Raw genomic sequence first — 20,155 nt, forward strand, 5'->3', positions numbered from 1 at the left:
ATAGAGGTATACAAAATATTAAGAGGAATAGATAGAGTGGACAGCCAGCCCCCCTTTCCCAGGGCACCAATGCTCAATACAAGAGGGCATGGCTCTAAGGTAATGGGTGGGAAGTTCAAGGGAGATATCAGAGGGAGGCTTTTCACCCAGAGAGTGGTTGGTGCATGGAATGCGCTGCCTGGGGTGGTGGAGGAGGCTGATACGTTGGTCAAGATCAAGAGATTGTTAGATAAGCATATGGAGGAATTTAAAATAGGGGGATATGTTGGAGGAAGGGGTTAGTTAGTCTTAGGAGTGGTTTAAAGGTCGGCACAACATGGTGGGCTGAAGGGCCTGTATTGTGCTGTATTGTTCTATGGTTTGATTGGCTCCCCATGGTTCACCACTGCCTTCACCACTAGCAGATTTGGCTGCTGGCATGCTCAGTACAAAGGGCACTGCAGTAACATACTTTAGCTTTAACTGTTGTTCCCACTCCCCTGGCCTCTACCACATGGAAAAACAAAGGCAGCAGGTACAGAGGTAAAGCTTGGGATTACATCATCTTGTTACTTTTACCATTGCCGGGTCAAAATCCTGGAACTCTCCACTTAACAGCATTTTGAGAGGACCTTAAACCACGTGGACTGCAGAGGTTCAGGAAGGCAGCATACCACTGTATACTTGACGGTCGTGTGTTAGGTATTAAATGCTAGCTTTGGCAGTACATCAAACCTTTCTTAAACTGGAGGTTATTTTTCGATTAGTTGTTCAACTATGCAGCAGCTAATCAAATTTTGTATGCATTTATCTGAAATAAAATGTTTCAATCTGTCCCAAACTGCTCTCAGACCAGAATGCATGTGTAACAAAACAAAATGTATCCATTACATGTAAGGTAAAGTAATATTTGGGATAGGTAATGGAGGAATGGGCTGCTGTTGTTCAGTGGTTTATTTCCAAATACGAACTGAATTTTCTGTTTTCTTATTTGCATGTACAGTCCTTTTTCGTAAATAGTCATTGCGATTGCAGTAACTAGTCTGATTGCAAGTTTTAATAAAATTGCAAGTGACAACGCAAGACTAAACTGTTCTTATGAAGTGGTTTATGGTTGTCCACAAATTAATGTGTATCCAATAGGTCCTTTAATATGAAGTGTAATTTGTGCTTTTAAGTACCATTTGCAAGTTGATGCATTCTTAAATGTTCTAATCTGATGGGCAAATGGTATACTTAGTGAAACGTTTTGTCTTTAGGCTTGCAGTCAACCTAGCGATGGTGTCAGTTTTTTCTCCTTGAACTGCTATGGTGTCAAATTCACCCCACAATTACAGCAAAATAAATTAATTTCCAGTACCAAAGTTAAATATGATTATTACTGCTCATGCACATACATCTTGCAGAAATTAAAATTTACCAAAAAGGATTTTATATCCTACAAGATTAATACTGTTCAGTAGAAAAGTTTTTGGGTTGCATGATATAACATGTCTAAAATTTAATAAACTCCTATTGGAATTTGTTTTCTTTATTTATGTATTTTGATTTTATAACTAAACTAGTAAGTGCTGAGTTAGTTTTTCTCTTTTATGCACCATGCAAGTGTTCATTAATAATTGCACTTGCTTTGGGATCACTAGGAAATAGACATAGTACTGTCACGGTACACGGAGGGAACTGATGTTCAAAATTCAAAGAAATGCACCACTATCTCAGCATCCAAGTAATGCTCATTGTAGAACTTGGCAATGTCATCCTGATCAAAGTAATAGGGCATGGAAAGGGGGGAGGTGGTAGAGGGAGAGAGAGAAGGCCTAAAGGCAGATTATACCTTTCACAAAACTTTCTGTAGACTTTTCTTTCTAGATAATGTAATACGAATGAGTGTAGTCAAAGTTTTATTAACTAAAATGGATTGTAACCTTGAATTTTATTTTTCATTACTTAACCGTGTTACAGCAATGCAACTAAGTGGAAGTAGAGTGTAAATTTATACACCCTGTGTTCAAAATGTTATTCAGATTAGAAGCTGTAGTAATTTTAACTCCATCATAGATTCAGAACATGTGATCTGATACAAGATGGGAATTTTGAATTTGTCGAGAAGTGGTTACTCTAAATTATACCACCTAATTTAACAGTACCTTGAGGCAGGTGTAGCTGTTAAATTTAGTACTGCTATGACACAGAATAGTTGGTGGTCACCTGTAATGTAAGAAATTTAGGGGACTTCAGGGTGTATTTCTTTAATTGAAGCATTCCTGATATTGGGTCCATAAGTAAATGAAACCATGAATGGCCTAATACTGAGCTGTTTGAATTGTTTATGTAGATGGCAAACAGAGATGGCAGAGAAGAAAAAGTTCCTTGTACAGGAAGTAGAAAGTTGTAAATATTATATAAAGTTCTAATCTACACTGACAAATAAGTGCATAACAAATTTGGGGATAGCTCTTAAGAAAGTTAATTCTCCGAGTGATGATTATAGTGAAATTGAAAACCAAATTGTTAAACAAACCTAACTTGACTAAGTACACTTACAATAATGTGTGAAAGTTTAGTGTTGGAACAGTTCTGCAAACAATTTGAGTTGGTGCCATAAATGGTCATGTGGAAGTGATCATAAACGTAGCAAGGTCTTTTCAAAAGTGGAGAGTAAGGGTAGGTTGCAATATGATAGGAAAATATTTCCACAACTCAGCACAGAACGGAGGTAAAATACAGAAACTATATCATCATCAGCTATCCGTTGGGATTGGGTATTGTCTCTTGCAGTTTTTAAAGTTGCACGGGTATCTGAAGTCTGATCTTTGAGCTGCAAGCACATTGGCAGAAGTTACAAGTATTAAAAGGCAGTTTTACGTGACAGTGCTGAGATGGTTATCTATCCATTTTTGGGTACCTGTCTGCAAATAGTGTGAGATGCTTCTCCTTCTCTGACATGATTTTGCCTTCCTTTGGGCTACTGCTTCCAGGTGTGTGATGTTGCAACTGCATCTCTTAATGCTTGTCTGAGGGAGTATTTGAGGGTGAATCTTTTGGCCTTCTCATTTCCTTTCTCCATTGGCAAGTTGGTGTATACCAATGTTTTTGGTAAGCATATGGTATCTGCTTCGCCTCTAATTGATGCTAGATATTGAGGGTTTCAACATGGAAGATGGTGGTTTCCATGAGTATGATGATCCTTCCAGTTTGTGTTGAGGATCTTCTGAAGAAAGTGCTTGTGTTGGAATTCTAGGCTTAACATTGATGGTTGCTCTCTGATGATTGCATACCAAAGTAGGCAAAGTGTTCCTCATTTTCCAGTTCACCGTTGCCATGTCTGATTGACTGGGGAGAAGGCTAATGGATAGAATGTTTTGCCTATGTTAATGATTAGTACAAGGTTATTATCAACTTCAGGGAAAGAGTTAAGAACTGTAGGCCCTCCTTTGAGTGTGCATCTATAACACTTCCATTTGTGTGCTGGAGCTTGATGTTATTTAGTTTCAGCATGGGTTCAAGAGAGGTTGAAGTCAGTCTAATAATGCATGCTAATGCCTGTCGATTAACAGTTTAATAGCTGCTAAAACTGAGAGTGGATAGGTCCCTCTGCACAACCCTGTTTTATTATGAGTTTGGATGGTGAACAGTTTAGAAGTAGAGCCACTGTCCAAGCAGAAGGAATCATCTGGTTGTGGAGGACTCTTGCATGCTGTTAAGTTTGTTTGGGTATTGGACAGAGTTGACGGCTTCAGTTAAATTGATGAAGATTATGTATACTCCAGGTAATATTCTTGACACTGAGGCTATGGAAATACTTGCTCTGTAAGAGGGAGAAGGTAATTTAGTAATATTCTCGCAAAGATCTTACCGGGCCTAACTCACTTTTAAAAAAAACAATTATGTTAGCGTTGCATAAGTCAGCAGGGATTTCTTCAGTGTGCCAGAGCTTAAGGAGCAGTAAGTGGTGTTTGTCAGTATTTCTCCACCTTCTTTCAGTATTTCAGCTGATCATCATCCTGAGATGTTAGCTTAGTTTTTCTCTCCACAGATGCTGCTTGATCTGCTATTTCTACTGCTTTCTGTTTTTATTTCACATTTGCATTTCTCTGCTTTCTGATCCTTTGATGCTTAATTCTGTTGTATCTACAAAATTCTCAAAGGGCTTGATAGGTTAGATGCAGTTTGTGTTTCTTGTATGGTTGTGCCACAGGTATGCTTAGAAATTCACTTCATGCAAATTCTTTCGATGTTGCCTTGTAATGTGTGTGATTCAGGCTCCTTTCTGTGTTTTGGTGTAATCCCAATGGATGTGCATATCTTACCCAACTGTGGTCAGCCGAGCAGTTGTCAGCTTGTCTCATGGCTTGAACATCTTAGATCCTCTCTTCTCGCATTGACCAAGTCTGAAAGAGTCCATTGTTCTAAACGAGGGAGTTGCTAAAGTTATTTTGTATTTGTTGGTTTATCTAAAGATTATGTTTGTGATCACAAGGTTGTTTGAATGGGAAATACCATTGGAATTTGTCTTGCAATTATCTCTGCAAGAGTCTCAGTTAACTTGTGTCGAAGTCTAAATGGATTTGTCTATTTCTCGTGGGGTGGGGGTGGTCGTATTTGGAATGAATGATAACATTATGTCAAGGTTAGTGTAGATGTATTCTTCAGCCTGAGCCATTGAAGCATTGAATATCTACTCAAAGGTGATAGTGAATATGAAAGGTCATGAGGTTATTGATACCAATGGGAAGCTTGATTGGCCGATTCACCGAGTCCTTGATGCAAATCCAACACCATCTACTTGCCTGTTATTTACCTTTTCCCTTACAGAAGGTTTGGCTGCCACCTTCTTCCCTCAAGTAGCCCTCGTTTGTATGTCTTATCATGCTGAGTACAGTGATGTTGATGTGCCTTGCGAGTTCTTGGGGGCATAAATTTAATACGTCCCCAAGGCTTCACTGTTAATAACCATTTCACCCACAAATCCAAAAACATGGAAACAATTACCTCGCCCCCTTCCTCCCCCTGAAAATACACAAGTTTCATTCTTGGATGAACTGTGGATCTGGCCTATGTATGACACAAATGTTTTCCCACCATTAATTCTGTCCACATTGAAAGAATAAGTATCATGAGCACAAAGCTTATTGAAGAATAAAACTCTGCTTACTCCACACAAAATAATTGTGGAAAACACTCCTGTCGAATGTAGTTCAATGCCAAGATTCCTCCAAACTTAAACTCCTGCTGGTGTTTTGTTTATAGACTTGACCTTACAGATTATTCTGCCCTTCTGCACTCAAAGTTGATTAACTGACTCATTTCCAAATCATCAGTAATCATCAGGTTGCTATATGTTGCAAATTTAAGAAGAATTGAAAAATTGACCCTGCTATTCACTATCAATGATCTAGATTGCATTCCATCAGGGTGTAGTGACTTCTGTCTTGAGATCTGCCATTTTTTTCCCCTAGGACCAATTGTGTTGTAACATATTACCTTCCATTGATTACCACATAAAATTCCATTATGTAGTTCACTTTGCTATTAGAGGCAGGAATCCAAAACTGGAACAACTGCTCTCATTCTTAGAATCTTGAAATGTGTACACTTCTAAATAAACAGGAGGAAAAGAGCTTCCAACCTCCCACAATATAACTACTAAGCATATAAAAATATTTTAGATATATGTACTTTGTGCAAATATCTTTACAGAAAATGCTATAGTTTCATTGATGATAAGATGGTAGCCATTTTTTCCCAATCTGTTTTGAATTACGATTGGTCTGTTTGACTAATGATTTTCTTTTGGTATTAATTAGTAGACACAGCAGGTGGAAAACTTTTTTTTAAGTGTATGGAGGTAATTTCTAACCTTGCAATTGAAACTCATATCCTGAATTTTCATTTGTTTTATTTCAGTGAATTGGAAATCAGGCAGGTTCTATAACCTGTTTAGTTGAAATATTCTTTGCATAATCCCAGTGAGAAATTAGAAGTATTCTGGTGTCTATTAAAGTTGTACTTATTACAGGTATGGGAAGGGCGATGGCGGGTCATTCCCCATGATGTGCTGCCTGATTGGCTGAAGGATAATGACTACCTCCTGCATGGTCACAGGCCACCAATGCCATCTTTTCGTGCTTGCTTAAGAAGCATCTTTAGGATTCATACAGAAACCTTGAACATTTGGACACATCTCATAGGTATGGTATACAGGAAAGCACTTGACTTTGCATAATCTGCTAACCACTGGCGCGTCACCTTTGAGGCAGCAAAATCTAATGATTTTGACAGAATTTATTGCAGGTTTTTCCAGTTTGGTAAATGAATTGGCAGTGTACGTGTGTGTTTCAAGTATGACTTAACCACTGGCATTTGTAAAAGATGTTCAAATGTGACGACCTATTAATTTGTGGCATGGAAAATTTATATTACAATATTAAAGCTTGTAAAATTGATTGGTGGGTGCGCAGAGAAATGCAATTCAATAAGTAACTACTTGACTTAATTGATGGCCCGGGGAACACTGCATCTTCTCAATTTTTGACAGTGATATTTATTGGACTGCACAGTTAGTGAAAACTGAGCATTCTAGTATGTAAAATTTTTGAAGATTTCACCTTGAGGGTCATGGAGCGGTACAGCGTGGAAACAGTCCATTTGGCCCACCAAGTCCACACAGATCATCAACCACATGTTTACACTAATCTCATTTATTCTCCCACATTCACATCAACTCCCCCCCACATTCTACTAATCACGTACACACTAGGGGCAATTTATAGTGGCCAATTAACTTACCAATCCGCATGCCTTTGGGATGTGGGAGGTGTCCAGGCCACTTAGGGAAACCATGCAATCACGGAGAATATGCAAATACCAACAGGCAGCAGTCAAAGTCAGGGTTGAACCCAGGTCTCTGGTGCTGTGAGGCAGCAGCTTTACCAGCTGTGCCATTGTGCATATCTGCAGTTAATAACCAAAGATTTTATGCATCTAGCATAGTACTGGAGTTGAGTCATATGTGTCTTTGGTGGCCTTTTTGCCCATCTACACTGATTCCATTTGCCTGCATTAGGTCTGTATCCTTCTCTGCCTGGCCTTCTAAGTGCCTGTCTAAATATAGTGATTGTATCTGATTCCACCATTACTTCTGGCAGCGAGTTCCAGATGTCAACCACTCTCTGTGTAAAAAAAAACTTTCCCTTCAAATCCCCTTAAAAACTCTTTCTCATCTTAAGCCTAAGCACTCTCATTTTTCATACCCCTATGATGGCAAAAAAATTTCTGACTATCTACCCTATCTATGCCTCTCATAACCTTGTATATCAGGTCACCCCGTGGCTTCCTTCCCTCCAGGGAAAACAAGCCCATCCCATAACTAAAGTCCTCCAATCCAGGCAGCATCCTGGTGAATCTCCTCTGCACTCTTTCCAGCACAACCACATCCTTCCTATAATGTGGCAATCAGAACTGCACACAATACTCCAAGTGACACTTAACCAGTGTTTTGTAAATTTACAACATAACATCCCAACTTTTATATTCTATTCTTCAACCTATAAAGGCAAGCATGCCATGCGCCTTCTTCACCATCCTATCTACCTGTGTTACCACATTCAAGGAACCAGGGACTTGAACACCATGTCCTTCTGTCCATCAACATTCCTTAGTGCCCTACCATATACTGTATATCTTCCACCCTTATGTTCCCAAAATGCATCACCTTGTACTTGTTGGAAAATTAATCCCATCTGCCATTTTCCTGCCTGCATTTCCAACTGGTCTATATCCTGCTGAATCCTTTGACAATCTTCCTCACTATCTACAAGTCTGCCAAATTTTTGTGTGTCTGCAAACTTGCTAATCAGCCCATATACACTGTTTGTCCAAATATATAGACTCATAAACAAACTCATAAACGAGGTCCCAGCACTGATCCCTGCGGAACACCACTGGTCACAGACCTCCAGTCTGAATAATGCCCCTCCACCACTACCCTCCATCTTCTACAGCTAAGCCGTTTTTGAATCCAATCAGATAAGTCTCCATGATTTCCTATGCCTTAATCTTCTAGATCATCCTACCATGATGGACCTTGTTGAAAGCTTTACTAAAGTTCATCTATACAACACCAACTGCCCTACCTTCATCTATCATCTTCGTCAGCTCCTCAAAAAAAAACTCAATCAAGTTTGTAAGATGTGACCTGCCTGCACAAACCTATGCTGACTTTCCCTAATCCCTCTGCTTTTCCAGATGTGAGTAGGTCCTATCCCTAAGAATGTTCAGTAATTTCCCCACCACTGATGTAAGGCTCACCAGCCTACAACTTCCAGGTTTGTCTCTATTGCCCTTAAACAAAGGAACAACGTTAGCTATTCACTTGGCCTCCCCTGTGGCTATTGAAGATACAAAGATCTCTCTCAAGGCCTCAGCAATTTCCTCTCTTGCCTCTCTCAATTACCTGGGATGGAACCCATCAGACTCTGGGGACTTATTCACCTTGATGTTCTTCAAGGCCCCGAACACCACCTCTTTCTTGAGATCAACGAGCCCTAGAATATTAGTATATTCTCCCCTCATCTCGCAATCCTCCAGGTCCTCCACCTTGGTGAATACCAATGCAAAGTATTCATTTAGTACCTTGCCTACTTCCTCTGGCTCCAGGCATAAATTTCCTCCTTTGTCCTTGAGTGGTCCTACCCTTTCACCAGTTACTATCTTGCTTTTAATGTATAAAATACCTTTGGATTCTCTTTAATTCTACTTGCCGGGGACATTTCATGACCCCTTTTAGCCCCCAATTCCCTGTTTACTTCTCTCCTACTTCTTTTATATTCCTACATTTGCTTCCTTTTTTTTGACTAAATTTGCAACATTACTCGACATCCAAGGTTCCCAAACCTTGCTATTCTTGTATGTCTTTCTCACAGGAACACTTTGGTCCTGAATTTTGACCAGCACGTCAGTGGTGGACTTGCCTAATAACAGCTTTTTCTAATCTACTCTCCCCATCTCCTGCTTATACTGTTGCAATTTAGCTATCCACAATTTAGCACCTTTCTCCTGAGGTCCAGTCTTGTCCTCATCCATAACTATCTGAAAACTTGTGGAGTTATGATCACTGTTCTCAAAGTGCTCTCCCACTGAAACTCTGATCACATAGCCAGGCTCATTTCACAATACAAGGTCTAGTATGGCCCCTTCCCTGGTTGAATTATCTACATACAGTGTCAAGAAACCCTCCTGGATGCAACTAACAAATTCTGCCCCATCTAAACCTCTGGCACTTGGGGAGTCCAGGTCAGTACTGGAGAAATTAAAGTCTCCCACTACAACTACCTTGTTGTCATTACATCTTTCCATAAGCTGCCCACATATCTGTTCCTCTATCTCCGGCTGGCTATTGGGAGGCCTTCATCATAGTTATTGCCCCTTCCTTATTCCTAATCTTTATTCATATTGCCTCATTGGATGAGCCCTCCAAGATGTCTTCTCTAAGTGCTATTGTGACATTCTCTCTGATCAATAGTGCAACTCCTCCACCTCTTTTACACCCCTCTCTATCGTGTCTGAAACATCTGAACCCTGGAACGTTAAGCTGCCAGTCCTACCCTTCCCTCAACCAAGTCACTGTAATGGTTACAACATCGTAGTTCCATGTACTAATCCAGGCCTAAAGTTTGTCCGCTTTACCTGTAATAATACTTGCATTGAATAGAAAAAAAAGGCTATTCCTTGTTTATTTCTGGGTGTTAACCATTACTTAAGCTTGTTGTATATATGCATTTTTTTTAGGTTGTCTTTTCTTCTTGGGTCTTGGAATTTTCTACATGTTCAGGCCGAACATATCATTTGTGGCCCCAGTGCAAGAGAAAGTTGTATTTGGGGCATTCTTCCTTGGGGCCATTCTCTGCCTGTGTTTCTCTTGGTTGTTTCATACATTCTACTGCCATTCAGAAAATGTTTCACGTGTATTTTCCAAGTAAGTAACCATTTGTAAAATGAGAACTTTAAAGTAAACTGATAACCTGTTATTGATTTTAATTTACCATTTAGAATGTGGTTTAATCTATATATTATGACCCTGTTGACCATTTTTGTTTACCTAAATTAACCTTGTCATCTCAACATCTGTTTCAAAAATCACAACTTCCACAATGATTTGAGTTTTCTCTTAAACAATCATCACTTGGATACTGATCACCACAGTCTGCATTTGATTTTGGCAATAGAAATAGCATTTTGGCAGTAGAAATTTGACATTCCTGAATAATACCCTGTCATCAATAATGCTGAGGAATTGTGTTTGTGTTCTTTCAATGAAGTACTACAATATTAGCTTTGAAGAATTTGTGTTGCCTGGTATGAAAATGCTGCTTGTAGAAATCCAATAATTGGGTGTACAAGCCCAATAAATTTTAGTTACATTTTTCACTATTTTAACTATATGACTGAGATGTATTTAGAATAGTGTTGATCTAAAGACCTTGCCCAAAAATAAAACTTGTTCCAGTTCTTTGCTGCTACTGCTGCATTTTTTCCCCTCAGAAAATGATTCGGGTAAGTTTTACTGGCTGGGGTCTTCATATTTAATTGCAGCTTAAATTATTCCTTGGGCATTAGAGCGATAGATGGTAAAACTCTGTTGAATGATTTGTGCCATTAATTTTTTTTATATTTTATACATCTTTCTACCTTGATTTGTATTTTTAATTGGAGGTAGCTGTATCCCAGAGATCCATTGTGTGATTTTTTTTCTTCTTGATTGATAATGGTGGGCTATCTGCATTCATCAAGTGCTAGTTTATTGAGCCATCAGAATCCGTTTTAGCTGTAAAGTCAATAGTTTTTGGATGATCTTGACAAACATTTAAATGGTTTTAGCTAATCTCCCAGCCTTAATTTTTGTAGGTACCAGGAGCTACAAGGTAGTTGATTTAGTCATAACTGCAGAATTTTGGTCCCAAATAATTACAACAAAGTGTAGGACAAAGAGGTGGAATAAAGCATGGGCAAACTGTCTTTTCCAACCCTATGATGTATTTTATTTTGGTTTTTAACAGTGCTTTCATATTGAGATGATTTGATAGCCCTTTGTGTTAGCCTATATTTGAAAACGTCTGAACTGTCTATTGATCCTTATTAGAAATGGGCAGTAGAAACTTAAACAGCTACATTTAAATGCAAAGTACATAAACTTCTCGCAAAAGTCTATGGTCAGATCTTCAGCTAGTTAAATTTTGATTTATTTTTGTTTTATTAATACATAACTGGAGCCCTTTGAGTATTTGAGGCCCAGATCATTGTGCTTTATATAGTTTGGAGGATAGATATCTCAAACATCGGAGATTGTATGGAGAGAGCAGAAGAATGGATTAGGTCTGGATTAGTTCCTCAGAGCTAGTCTTGATTGGCAAAAGCCTTTCCCTGAGATGTGAATGTTCAATGCCATTGTATTGTTATGAATTGTGAACTAAAGAAAAGTCGAATGATTATTATTTTAAAGAATTTTTATCCCCTTTGTCCAGGATTTTAAGGTAGGTGCATGCCACTAGTAACTTGGTTTTGCCCAGCTGGTGTATAATTTTTCATATGAAGTATGCCTTTTTCAAGTTTTTGTTAAATATCATGTTCAACCAGGTATATACAATTCCTTTCCATTATTCACTGTGAAACAAATTCTTTAGTTTGTGAATGAAAATTAAAAAAACTGTAGATGTTAGAAATCTGAAATAAAAACAGAAAATGCTGGAAACACTCTGCAGGTCAGGCAGCGTCTCTGGAAGAGAAGCAGTTAACATTTTGGATCCTAGACCCATTATTAGAACTGGGAGGGGTTGGGGAAGAAAGCAAGTTTGTTTTCAGCAGCTGATGATGGTGGTGGTGGGGGGAGGGGGGGCAGGAATAGTATAAAAGGGTAATAATGGCTGACACCAAATGAGTAAGATGTAGCAATTAGAAGCAAATTATGCTACTTTGACTGTGTAATGTTTTTAATAAAAATGTTGTGGGACATGCCCAGCAGGCCAGACTTTACTACTGGAAAAAAATAAAACTGAGCCAAAATAATTCAAGGTTGTGTCCAGCAGATCAACATTCCTGTTAACCGATTATGCTCAGTGATAATTTAATCTGGAGAACTAATAATTTTTTGTGTACATTTGTACGTTGAAGGGAAAGACCGAGGGGAGAAAAATGGGCATGACATCAGCATCTTGTAATCATTTTGCTGTTTTTGTGAGAAATATGAGCCAAGCTGAAGTATCCAGCTCGAAAATTGTTAAAATTGCTTCAATAAATTGAGTTAGCCTTAGAAACCGGATCTGAATAAGTATTTACTACAAAATGTAATGGTTGAATCTAAAGATTTTCTTTTTTAATTATATGAATAGATTTTGTTTTCCTCTCCATGTATTGGATTTACAATATTATAAATACCGTAATGGGAGTTTTGGATTGCTGCAGTGAACCTAAATTGTATCCTTTCTGTTTCCTCAGGTTGGACTATTCTGGCATAGCACTTCTAATAATGGGTAGCTTTGTGCCATGGTTGTATTACTCCTTCTACTGTAACCCCCAACCATGTTTCATTTACTTGCTTGTTGTCTGTGTACTTGGTATCACAGCAATTATAGTTTCCCAGTGGGACTATTTTGCAACACCACAGTACAGAGGTGTACGAGCTGGTAAGTTAATTGGAGCTTACATCCATTCTTTTTGTATAATATTTCTTGCTGATGTATGCTTAAGGGTACATAGCTTTACATCTTCTGTTATATACTGGAATCTTCAAGAAAATGTGCCCAGGTTTTTGTGGGTGTGATTAGTTTCTTTACCATGCCGTAGTGCAAGATATGCAGTGCTCTTTAATGTATAGTGGAAGCTTGAATAAACCAGTCTAATGTAACAAAGTAAAACTGGAGAATGCTGGAGATATTCAGCAAGTTGGGCATCACCTGTGGAGAGAAAAGCAATCATAGTTTCCAGTCAATTATATTTAATCAGTTCAGATGAAGGATCATTGACCTAAAGTATTTCTTTATTTTAGATTTCTAGCACCTGCAGATATTTGCTATTCAATTAATGTTACAAAGTCCTTTACAGTTTTGGAATCATGGAAAATCTATGACATAGGGAGGTGATGGTTGAAAAAGAGTTACTCTCGATATCACCATTCAGAGCTAGGTTCATTGCCCTGCAAGTCACAGCTCAAGTACACATCCAAGTATTTTTAAATATTTAAGAGAGTTTCTGCAGCTACCACTCTTTATCAGGCAGCAAGTTCTAGACGTCTATGATCCTTTGGATGAAACTCTTAAAAATAATCTCATTTCCAATTCTTCTACCAATTACATTTGAACTACCTCTAAATCTTGCCTTATCCTGTGTAGTATTCTTTTACCAAGTATGTATTATTTCTGGAATGCAGGTGACCTAAACATTTGACTGCATCTTGTTCATTAATGCTGCACACCAGTATTATGAGTTCTGGTTTTATCACTATTACTGACACCTGGCAATACCATAAAACATTGATGTAAATGAAGTTTCTTTATTGTCACAAGCCTTAATTTAGTAATGCTATTTAATTGGTTCCCTGTGGTTCTCTGTAAATTGACTTGATTTCTCAGCTTGATGTGAACTTCTCCTAAAGTACCAAGTAATTACAGTGCACAGCTGTTAGGGTAATTGTACACTAACATTCCCTACAGGCTAGAAGTAAGATTTTTATATTTCATTTCTATACATTATCCATCCATTGGAAAAGTCCAGAGGTAAGATTGAGTGAATTGAACCTATGCTCTCTGGAGTTTAGTAGAATGAGAGTTGATCTTGCTGATGTGTGCAAAATTCTAAGGGAGCAAAACGGAGAAGATGTTGAGGATTTTCTCCTAGATGGAGGAATATGGAACTATTAGAGAAAAGCCTCAGGGGAAAGGGATTCCCATTTTAAACTTAGTTGTTTTCCCCCTTCTTAGAGAGTTGTGAAGCTTTGGAATAGTCTGGCCCAGAGAAAGGCATAGGCCAAATTATTAAATATGTTGAAGGCTGACTTAGATTTATGGACCTGAGGGGAGTTGGAGGTTTGAGAATCAGGCAGGAAAGAGTAGTTGAGGCCATAATCTTGAAGGCCTTATTGCCTACCCCTATTTCTTGTGTTCTTATTTGTGTCATTGTCACACTTTGATATATGACTCTCTGCTGTCATTATTGAAATCATCAGTGAGTATAATGAATAGCTGAGGCTCCAGCGGATCTTTTATAGGGCACAACTGTTCACTTTCTTGCATTTCATATGTCCCTGTACTCTACCAATCTCCTAACTAGGTCAGTAATTTCATTTCAATTCCACGAGGTTGTCAATGAGAATATTTTCAGAGCAGCAAACTTGTGTCCAAATTGACTCAACTACCACATTTTAAAAATCATTACCTTAATTGGTAAGTTTCTGTTCTTTTACAATTGGCACACCCCTGGAATCAGTTTTGTTTCTATGTTATGAAAATCTCATAAGATCATAACTTGTATTCAATGTGGTTGTGAATAAGTTCCTTAAATGAAAGAACTTGTTCTACATTGGAAGTAAGACATTAATTCTGAGATCATGTATCTCTATTTAGGATACTGAGATAGAGACAGAAAGATAGACCTGTAAGAGTAAATAAGGATTGACACTTGGAACAATCTGCAAAAGGGTCTGAGTTATATGTAATAATTCTGTACCACTTTTTTTTAATACAAAGGATACTACTTTAAATTGAATAATACTTCTGGGATAGATGCCAGGCATCTGGTATTTGAGGTCATTCCTTAAATACAGAAATGTTGATGGTGGATTTTCAAGAAAACTGTTCCTGCTTGATAACTTTGCATTTTAGTTGTGACTCATTGTCTCCCATCCATTTATTTCTAGGAGTTTTTGTGGGATTGGGGCTGAGTGGAGTTGTACCTACCTTGCACTTTATGATATCAGAAGGATTTTTCAGGGCTGCTACTATTGGACAGATTGGCTGGTTGTTCTTGATGGCAGCATTGTATATCACAGGAGCTGCCTTATATGCTGCCCGTATCCCTGAGCGTTTCTTCCCTGGAAAGTGTGACATTTGGGTGAGTAATCAGTGGCCTTTTCTATTTCAAACTATAATTTTTTTCAAGCATTATAAATGCTTAGGAGACTGGAAAATTTGCTACTTAAATATTAAAGGGTCACTATTGTACAGAAAGAGAACTGTACACATCCAGAAGACAATTTTTAAACTGAACGGTGTTGTTTAGATATGCTGGATGCACTCCAGAAATTGTGTTTCTGGGGGGAAAAAAGCTCTGTTAAGAATTGTTGTGCAGCTTGATGAAATGGAAGCATTAGCTTTTGGCTTCCATTGTTGGATGCTGACCTTTTGATCTTGCTTTTGTTTTTACAGTTTCACTCTCATCAGCTGTTCCATGTTCTGGTGGTGGCTGGTGCATTTGTTCATTTCCATGGAGTCTCAAACCTTCAGGAGTTTCGTCATGGTGTTGGTGGTGGATGCACTGATAATGACTTGCTATGAAACTAATCTCCAATTAGGTGCACAGCGGAACTTTGATCAATGTCACAGGAATTCATGATGAAATAACTGAAAGATCAAAATTCTTACTACAGTTTAATTTGGGTGAATCAGTCCAATATTGTGTGTTTCACGACTAGTGATCAATTTTCTTACCTGTTTGGATGATATATCTTCCAACTGTGGCTGGAAACTAATGGTAACCAGATGAACACAAACAGATGGGAAGGCCAAATAACATTGGGAATACAGGACTCCAGCTGCATCAGGACGATGTTTTCAGTGGTGACTGTGGGTTTTCAAAGAAGCAAAAAGCCACGACATCATGGAGTCACCACCAGGTGTGACCAATGCAATTGTCAACTAGTCAAATCCCAATTTAAAAAAATGTAAATTATAAATTATAAGTTAGTATGTAATTTACATAATTGCTGAATCTGAAGCAAAGTTCTGCTTTAACTGAATACCATATTTATTTCTATGAAAAGATATAAAAAGAGGAAGAAAATTTGAAGTTAATACTTCCGAGCAGAGTCTGGCTGCTTATAACAAAAGAAAGTTCTTGTAAATAAGATTTCTAACTTTCAGTTAATTAGAAAATTTATATAATAAAAACTTTTGTACAGTAAACATTCGCAAGAGTACCACACACTGTTAACTACATTGCACAAATATTGGTAGACATCAGGTAGTGGAAAGATGCCAGTATAAGAAGCAATGCAAAAAGCCACCTTTGTGATGGCTTGCCCACTAAGTGTGCTGTGAGGCCTGATAATTTTAATTTTCTATTCTGCCGTATGCTATGTTAATAGATAGCATTGATCGGTAAGATCAAAGAGAAGCAGGTGTGTGCAGATTTCTATTGATTGTGCACCCACTTCAACTTGTAAGGAATCACATGCATATTTATATATATATATACATACATACATACATGTTTTATATACATATTCATGCATATATATGAATAATTTTATTTTTACTGTTGTGATGTTCTGTGCATGGGATGGGGAAGTGGGTCTTGCCACTACATTTGTTGGTTAGTATGTAAATGGTTGATGTAATGTGATATGACTGATCTGTTGCAATTTGTTTTCAGGTTCAGTTAGAATTGGCTCATCAGCTTTAAAACATTTCCAGTTTACTTTGTCACTGTGTGGAAGTTTCAGCAAACTAAGATAAAGAAATAGGTTTCCTTTACTGTTGAAGGCTTATGGTTCAAAATAGCTTTTTCTCCTCATTTCTGAGCACCTTGAGGCAATAGTAAGGAAACTTTGCAATCAGATTTCTAGTTAAGGTACATGTTTTGAACAAATCTGAATAATTTGACTCTGTCCACTTTAAAACATTTAGTTAATTCACTCTGCACTCCTCATTTGACTTTGGATATTACAGCTCCTGTTATTTAGCCAGCTGTAATAATGCTGATTACATTTTTTTGTTTATGGCTGGAAGTTTTATATGGAAATGGTTTTGAAAATGTTTACACTTGTCTGATGAAGGATAATGGAGTTACCAGAATTGCATGTGACTAGTGCTCACTAGGACACTGGTTTACCATGTATAATATCTTCCCTTCTACCACTCTTGCAGATACTTGCAGAATTTAAGTTTCTGTTATTCTTAAGTTGGCTCAAAATAGAGTGGAGTGGTGACTGGGGGATGTAAGAGGAAGGTGAATATCTTCTCATTCAAAAGTTGTTGTCTGCTGACCATGAAGTAAAATAGACTGGAGATATGAAGAAACTTGCCAAACTAGCTGTAGGGATGCATTAGGGGTAAAGGTGAAGAAAGAAAAGAGCAACAGGGAAAGGAAATAGTTTTAACTGAGTAGTTAAAACAAAATTATCTCAATCCTGTAGTAGCCCTAACCACATTTAGGCTCAAAGTTAAGAATGCTATTGTGCTCTTGTGAGGGGTTTTACATGGATCACTTCAAATTTAACACCAATATTAACATTTAATTACAACCATTTAAAAGTGAGAGCAGCATGCCACCCCGTCCTGTAGTTAGAGTAGGAGCTGGTAAAATTAGAAAACAAAAAGCAACTTAAAACAGAAAGACAGATCTGTGGATCTGGTTCTTGATAAGAGTAGATCTGATCTGAATTGAAGTGCTTCATGCAATGCAAGAGATTTCAACTGAATGATGTGATATCTTGATATTTAGAATCTTCAAGATTTCCTGGAATGTGCATTGAAAACAACAATAATTTGCCCTCTTGAACTATCTGAGAAAGTGAATTTGGAATGACCAGAATCTGTGTGCTGAAATGTTGCCATAACCACTTACTGGAGCAGATCAGAATGGTTGGAGTTTTGTAGGGTTCCAATTTCTTTCTTGTTCAGCTGACATCTTCAATGGAAATGAATTGATTATCCTCAAAATCAGAAACCATTTGAAGACAAAAATCTGCTGTACTTTGTTTACTTGTATTATGTATACAGCATATGTGCATAGCTTGGTCAAGATTTCTCAAGAGTTTGCCCGATGCCTTATTAAGATCTGTGTTTTGCTTGTTTTGAGGAGTGTTTTATAGTCAATAATACTTCATTTCCAGATGAAAGGAGGCCTTGTTTATTTCTCACTGCTTTAATTTGAGTGTCTCTGGATTAAGTATATATTGGCTAAGGGTGCATAATTGGATTTTTACTTGATGTAAGATTTCAACCAATAAAAAAAAATAATTTTTGGTCTAGTTTTGTAACAGTTTGATTTGATAACTATCAATGTCAATATGTCTTGTAATTATCCTGTCTTTTCACCTCCCATCTCTCCCTCCCTCCAAATTCCTAGATATCAGGCTGAGACTTGACAGTTTCTTCAAATTCCCACTGATCAATATGACTTTAGGAAGGCGAGGAAAGTGGTGGTTTCACAACCTACTGAAAATACCTCCTCCCTGATGCTATTCCAAGAAGTCTCCTCTGTACTGCCACACACACACATATAATATTTAGGCAAATGTAATGGGTCCAACAATTCAAGAAGATGTGAAATAATGATCTAGACTAGTTCCCTTAAAAATGTTACATTTCTTGCACTGTCATAGCTAGATAGCAAAAGCCATCAACATATTGGCACAGGAATGTCCAAAGGAAATCTTAGATAACTTCAACAGTTGATGTTTGGGGCTCTTAAATTGCTGTGAGCAAAAATGCTAAAGGGACTAAACCAACCATCCCACAGACCCACTCGTATTCCTCTACTCCTTGCCTGTCCAAGTGGCTTTTAAACATTGTAATTATATCTGCCTCCACCACCTCCTCTGGCCACTTGTTCCAGATGTTCATCATGTGTGCGGAAAAACAACATTCAGATCTCCCTTAAGTTTCTCCCCTCTCACCTTAAACCTATGCCCTCCAGTTCTCCCTTGCCCCAGCAAAAAACTATCTATCCTATCTACGTCCTGCAAGGTAACTCCTCAGCCTCCTACATTCCAGTGAGAGTAAACACAGCCTACCCAATGTCTCCTTATTGCTACCACATCCTTTCTGTAGTGTGGCACCTACAACTGTACACAATACTATAAATGTGGTCTAACCAACATTTTGTATGGCTGCAACATGACATCCTATTTCTAATACTCGGCCTGTGAAAGCATACATGCTGAATGCCTTCTTCAGTACCCTATCCACCTGTGGTGCCACTTCTTTCAGCAAGCTTTCAACGTGCACCCGGGATCCTTCTGTACCTCAACACTCCTAAGGTCCCTGTCACTCTCTGTCTTACCAGAATTTGACTTCCTCAAATGCATCACCTCACTCTTGCCTAGATTAAATTCCATCTGCCGTCACTCTGCCCAACTTTCCAACTGATCTATGTCCCACTGTATCTTTAAACAACCTTTTTGCTATCTATGACTCCACCAATTTTCTTGTCTTCTGCAAACTTACTAATCAGACCACCTATGTTCTCATCCAAGTCATTTATTTATATGACAAAGGTTTCAGTACTGACCCCATTACAGACTTCCACTCCAAAAGAGAATAAAAAAAACACCCACAGTATCTGCTACCTCCTATCAACAAGCCAATTTTGAATCCAGTTTATCAAGTTGCTTTGGATCACTTGTGTCTTTACTTCGATCAGCCTACCATGTGAGGCCTTGTCTAAAGTCTTACTGAAGTACATGTTAACCATGCTGCCTTCATTGAGTTTTATTTTGAGGAGGTAACTAAGAAAATCAATCAGATTTGTGAGACACAATCTCCCATGCACAAAACCACGCTGACTCCTAATTAGTCCGTCTTTCCACATGAACATAAATCCTGTCCCTCCAGAATCTGCTTCAACAACTTCCCTGCCACCACTGGCCTGTAGTTTTTAGGTTTGTTCCTATTTCCCTTTTTGAATAAGGGGACAACATTAGCTATCCTCCAGTCTTCTGATGCCTCATCTGTGGCCAACAAAAACTCAAAAAATCTCTTCCCTTATTTCCCTTATCATACTAGGATAGATCCCATTAGGCCCTGGGGATTTTTCTATGCTGATGTGCACCAATATTTCCACCACTTCCTTTCTAACACAGACATGCTCCACAATGTCAGCATAGCCTTCATTTAACTTTCATGCTTCCACATCCTTTTCCTTGGTGAATACTGCTAAAGTATTCATTTGGAACCTTGCTCAT

General features: G+C 38.2%; 1 protein-coding gene across 1 annotated transcript in view; it reads left to right on the forward strand.

Moving 5' to 3' along the window:
- The window catches only part of LOC127578581 (adiponectin receptor protein 2-like), a 59,345-nt gene extending 41,138 nt beyond the window's left edge, over positions 1-18,207 (forward strand). Inside the window, exons 4-8 of the mRNA XM_052030729.1 lie at positions 5,999-6,170; positions 9,769-9,955; positions 12,472-12,659; positions 14,888-15,081; positions 15,396-18,207. Coding sequence (XP_051886689.1) covers positions 5,999-6,170; positions 9,769-9,955; positions 12,472-12,659; positions 14,888-15,081; positions 15,396-15,524 — 870 coding nt within the window. The 3' untranslated portion in view covers positions 15,525-18,207. The remainder of the gene's footprint in view (positions 1-5,998; positions 6,171-9,768; positions 9,956-12,471; positions 12,660-14,887; positions 15,082-15,395) is intronic.
- Positions 18,208-20,155: the final 1,948 nt, after the last annotated feature.

Source organism: Pristis pectinata, chromosome 15 (genome assembly GCF_009764475.1).
Source record: "Pristis pectinata isolate sPriPec2 chromosome 15, sPriPec2.1.pri, whole genome shotgun sequence".
NCBI lineage: Eukaryota > Metazoa > Chordata > Chondrichthyes > Rhinopristiformes > Pristidae > Pristis > Pristis pectinata.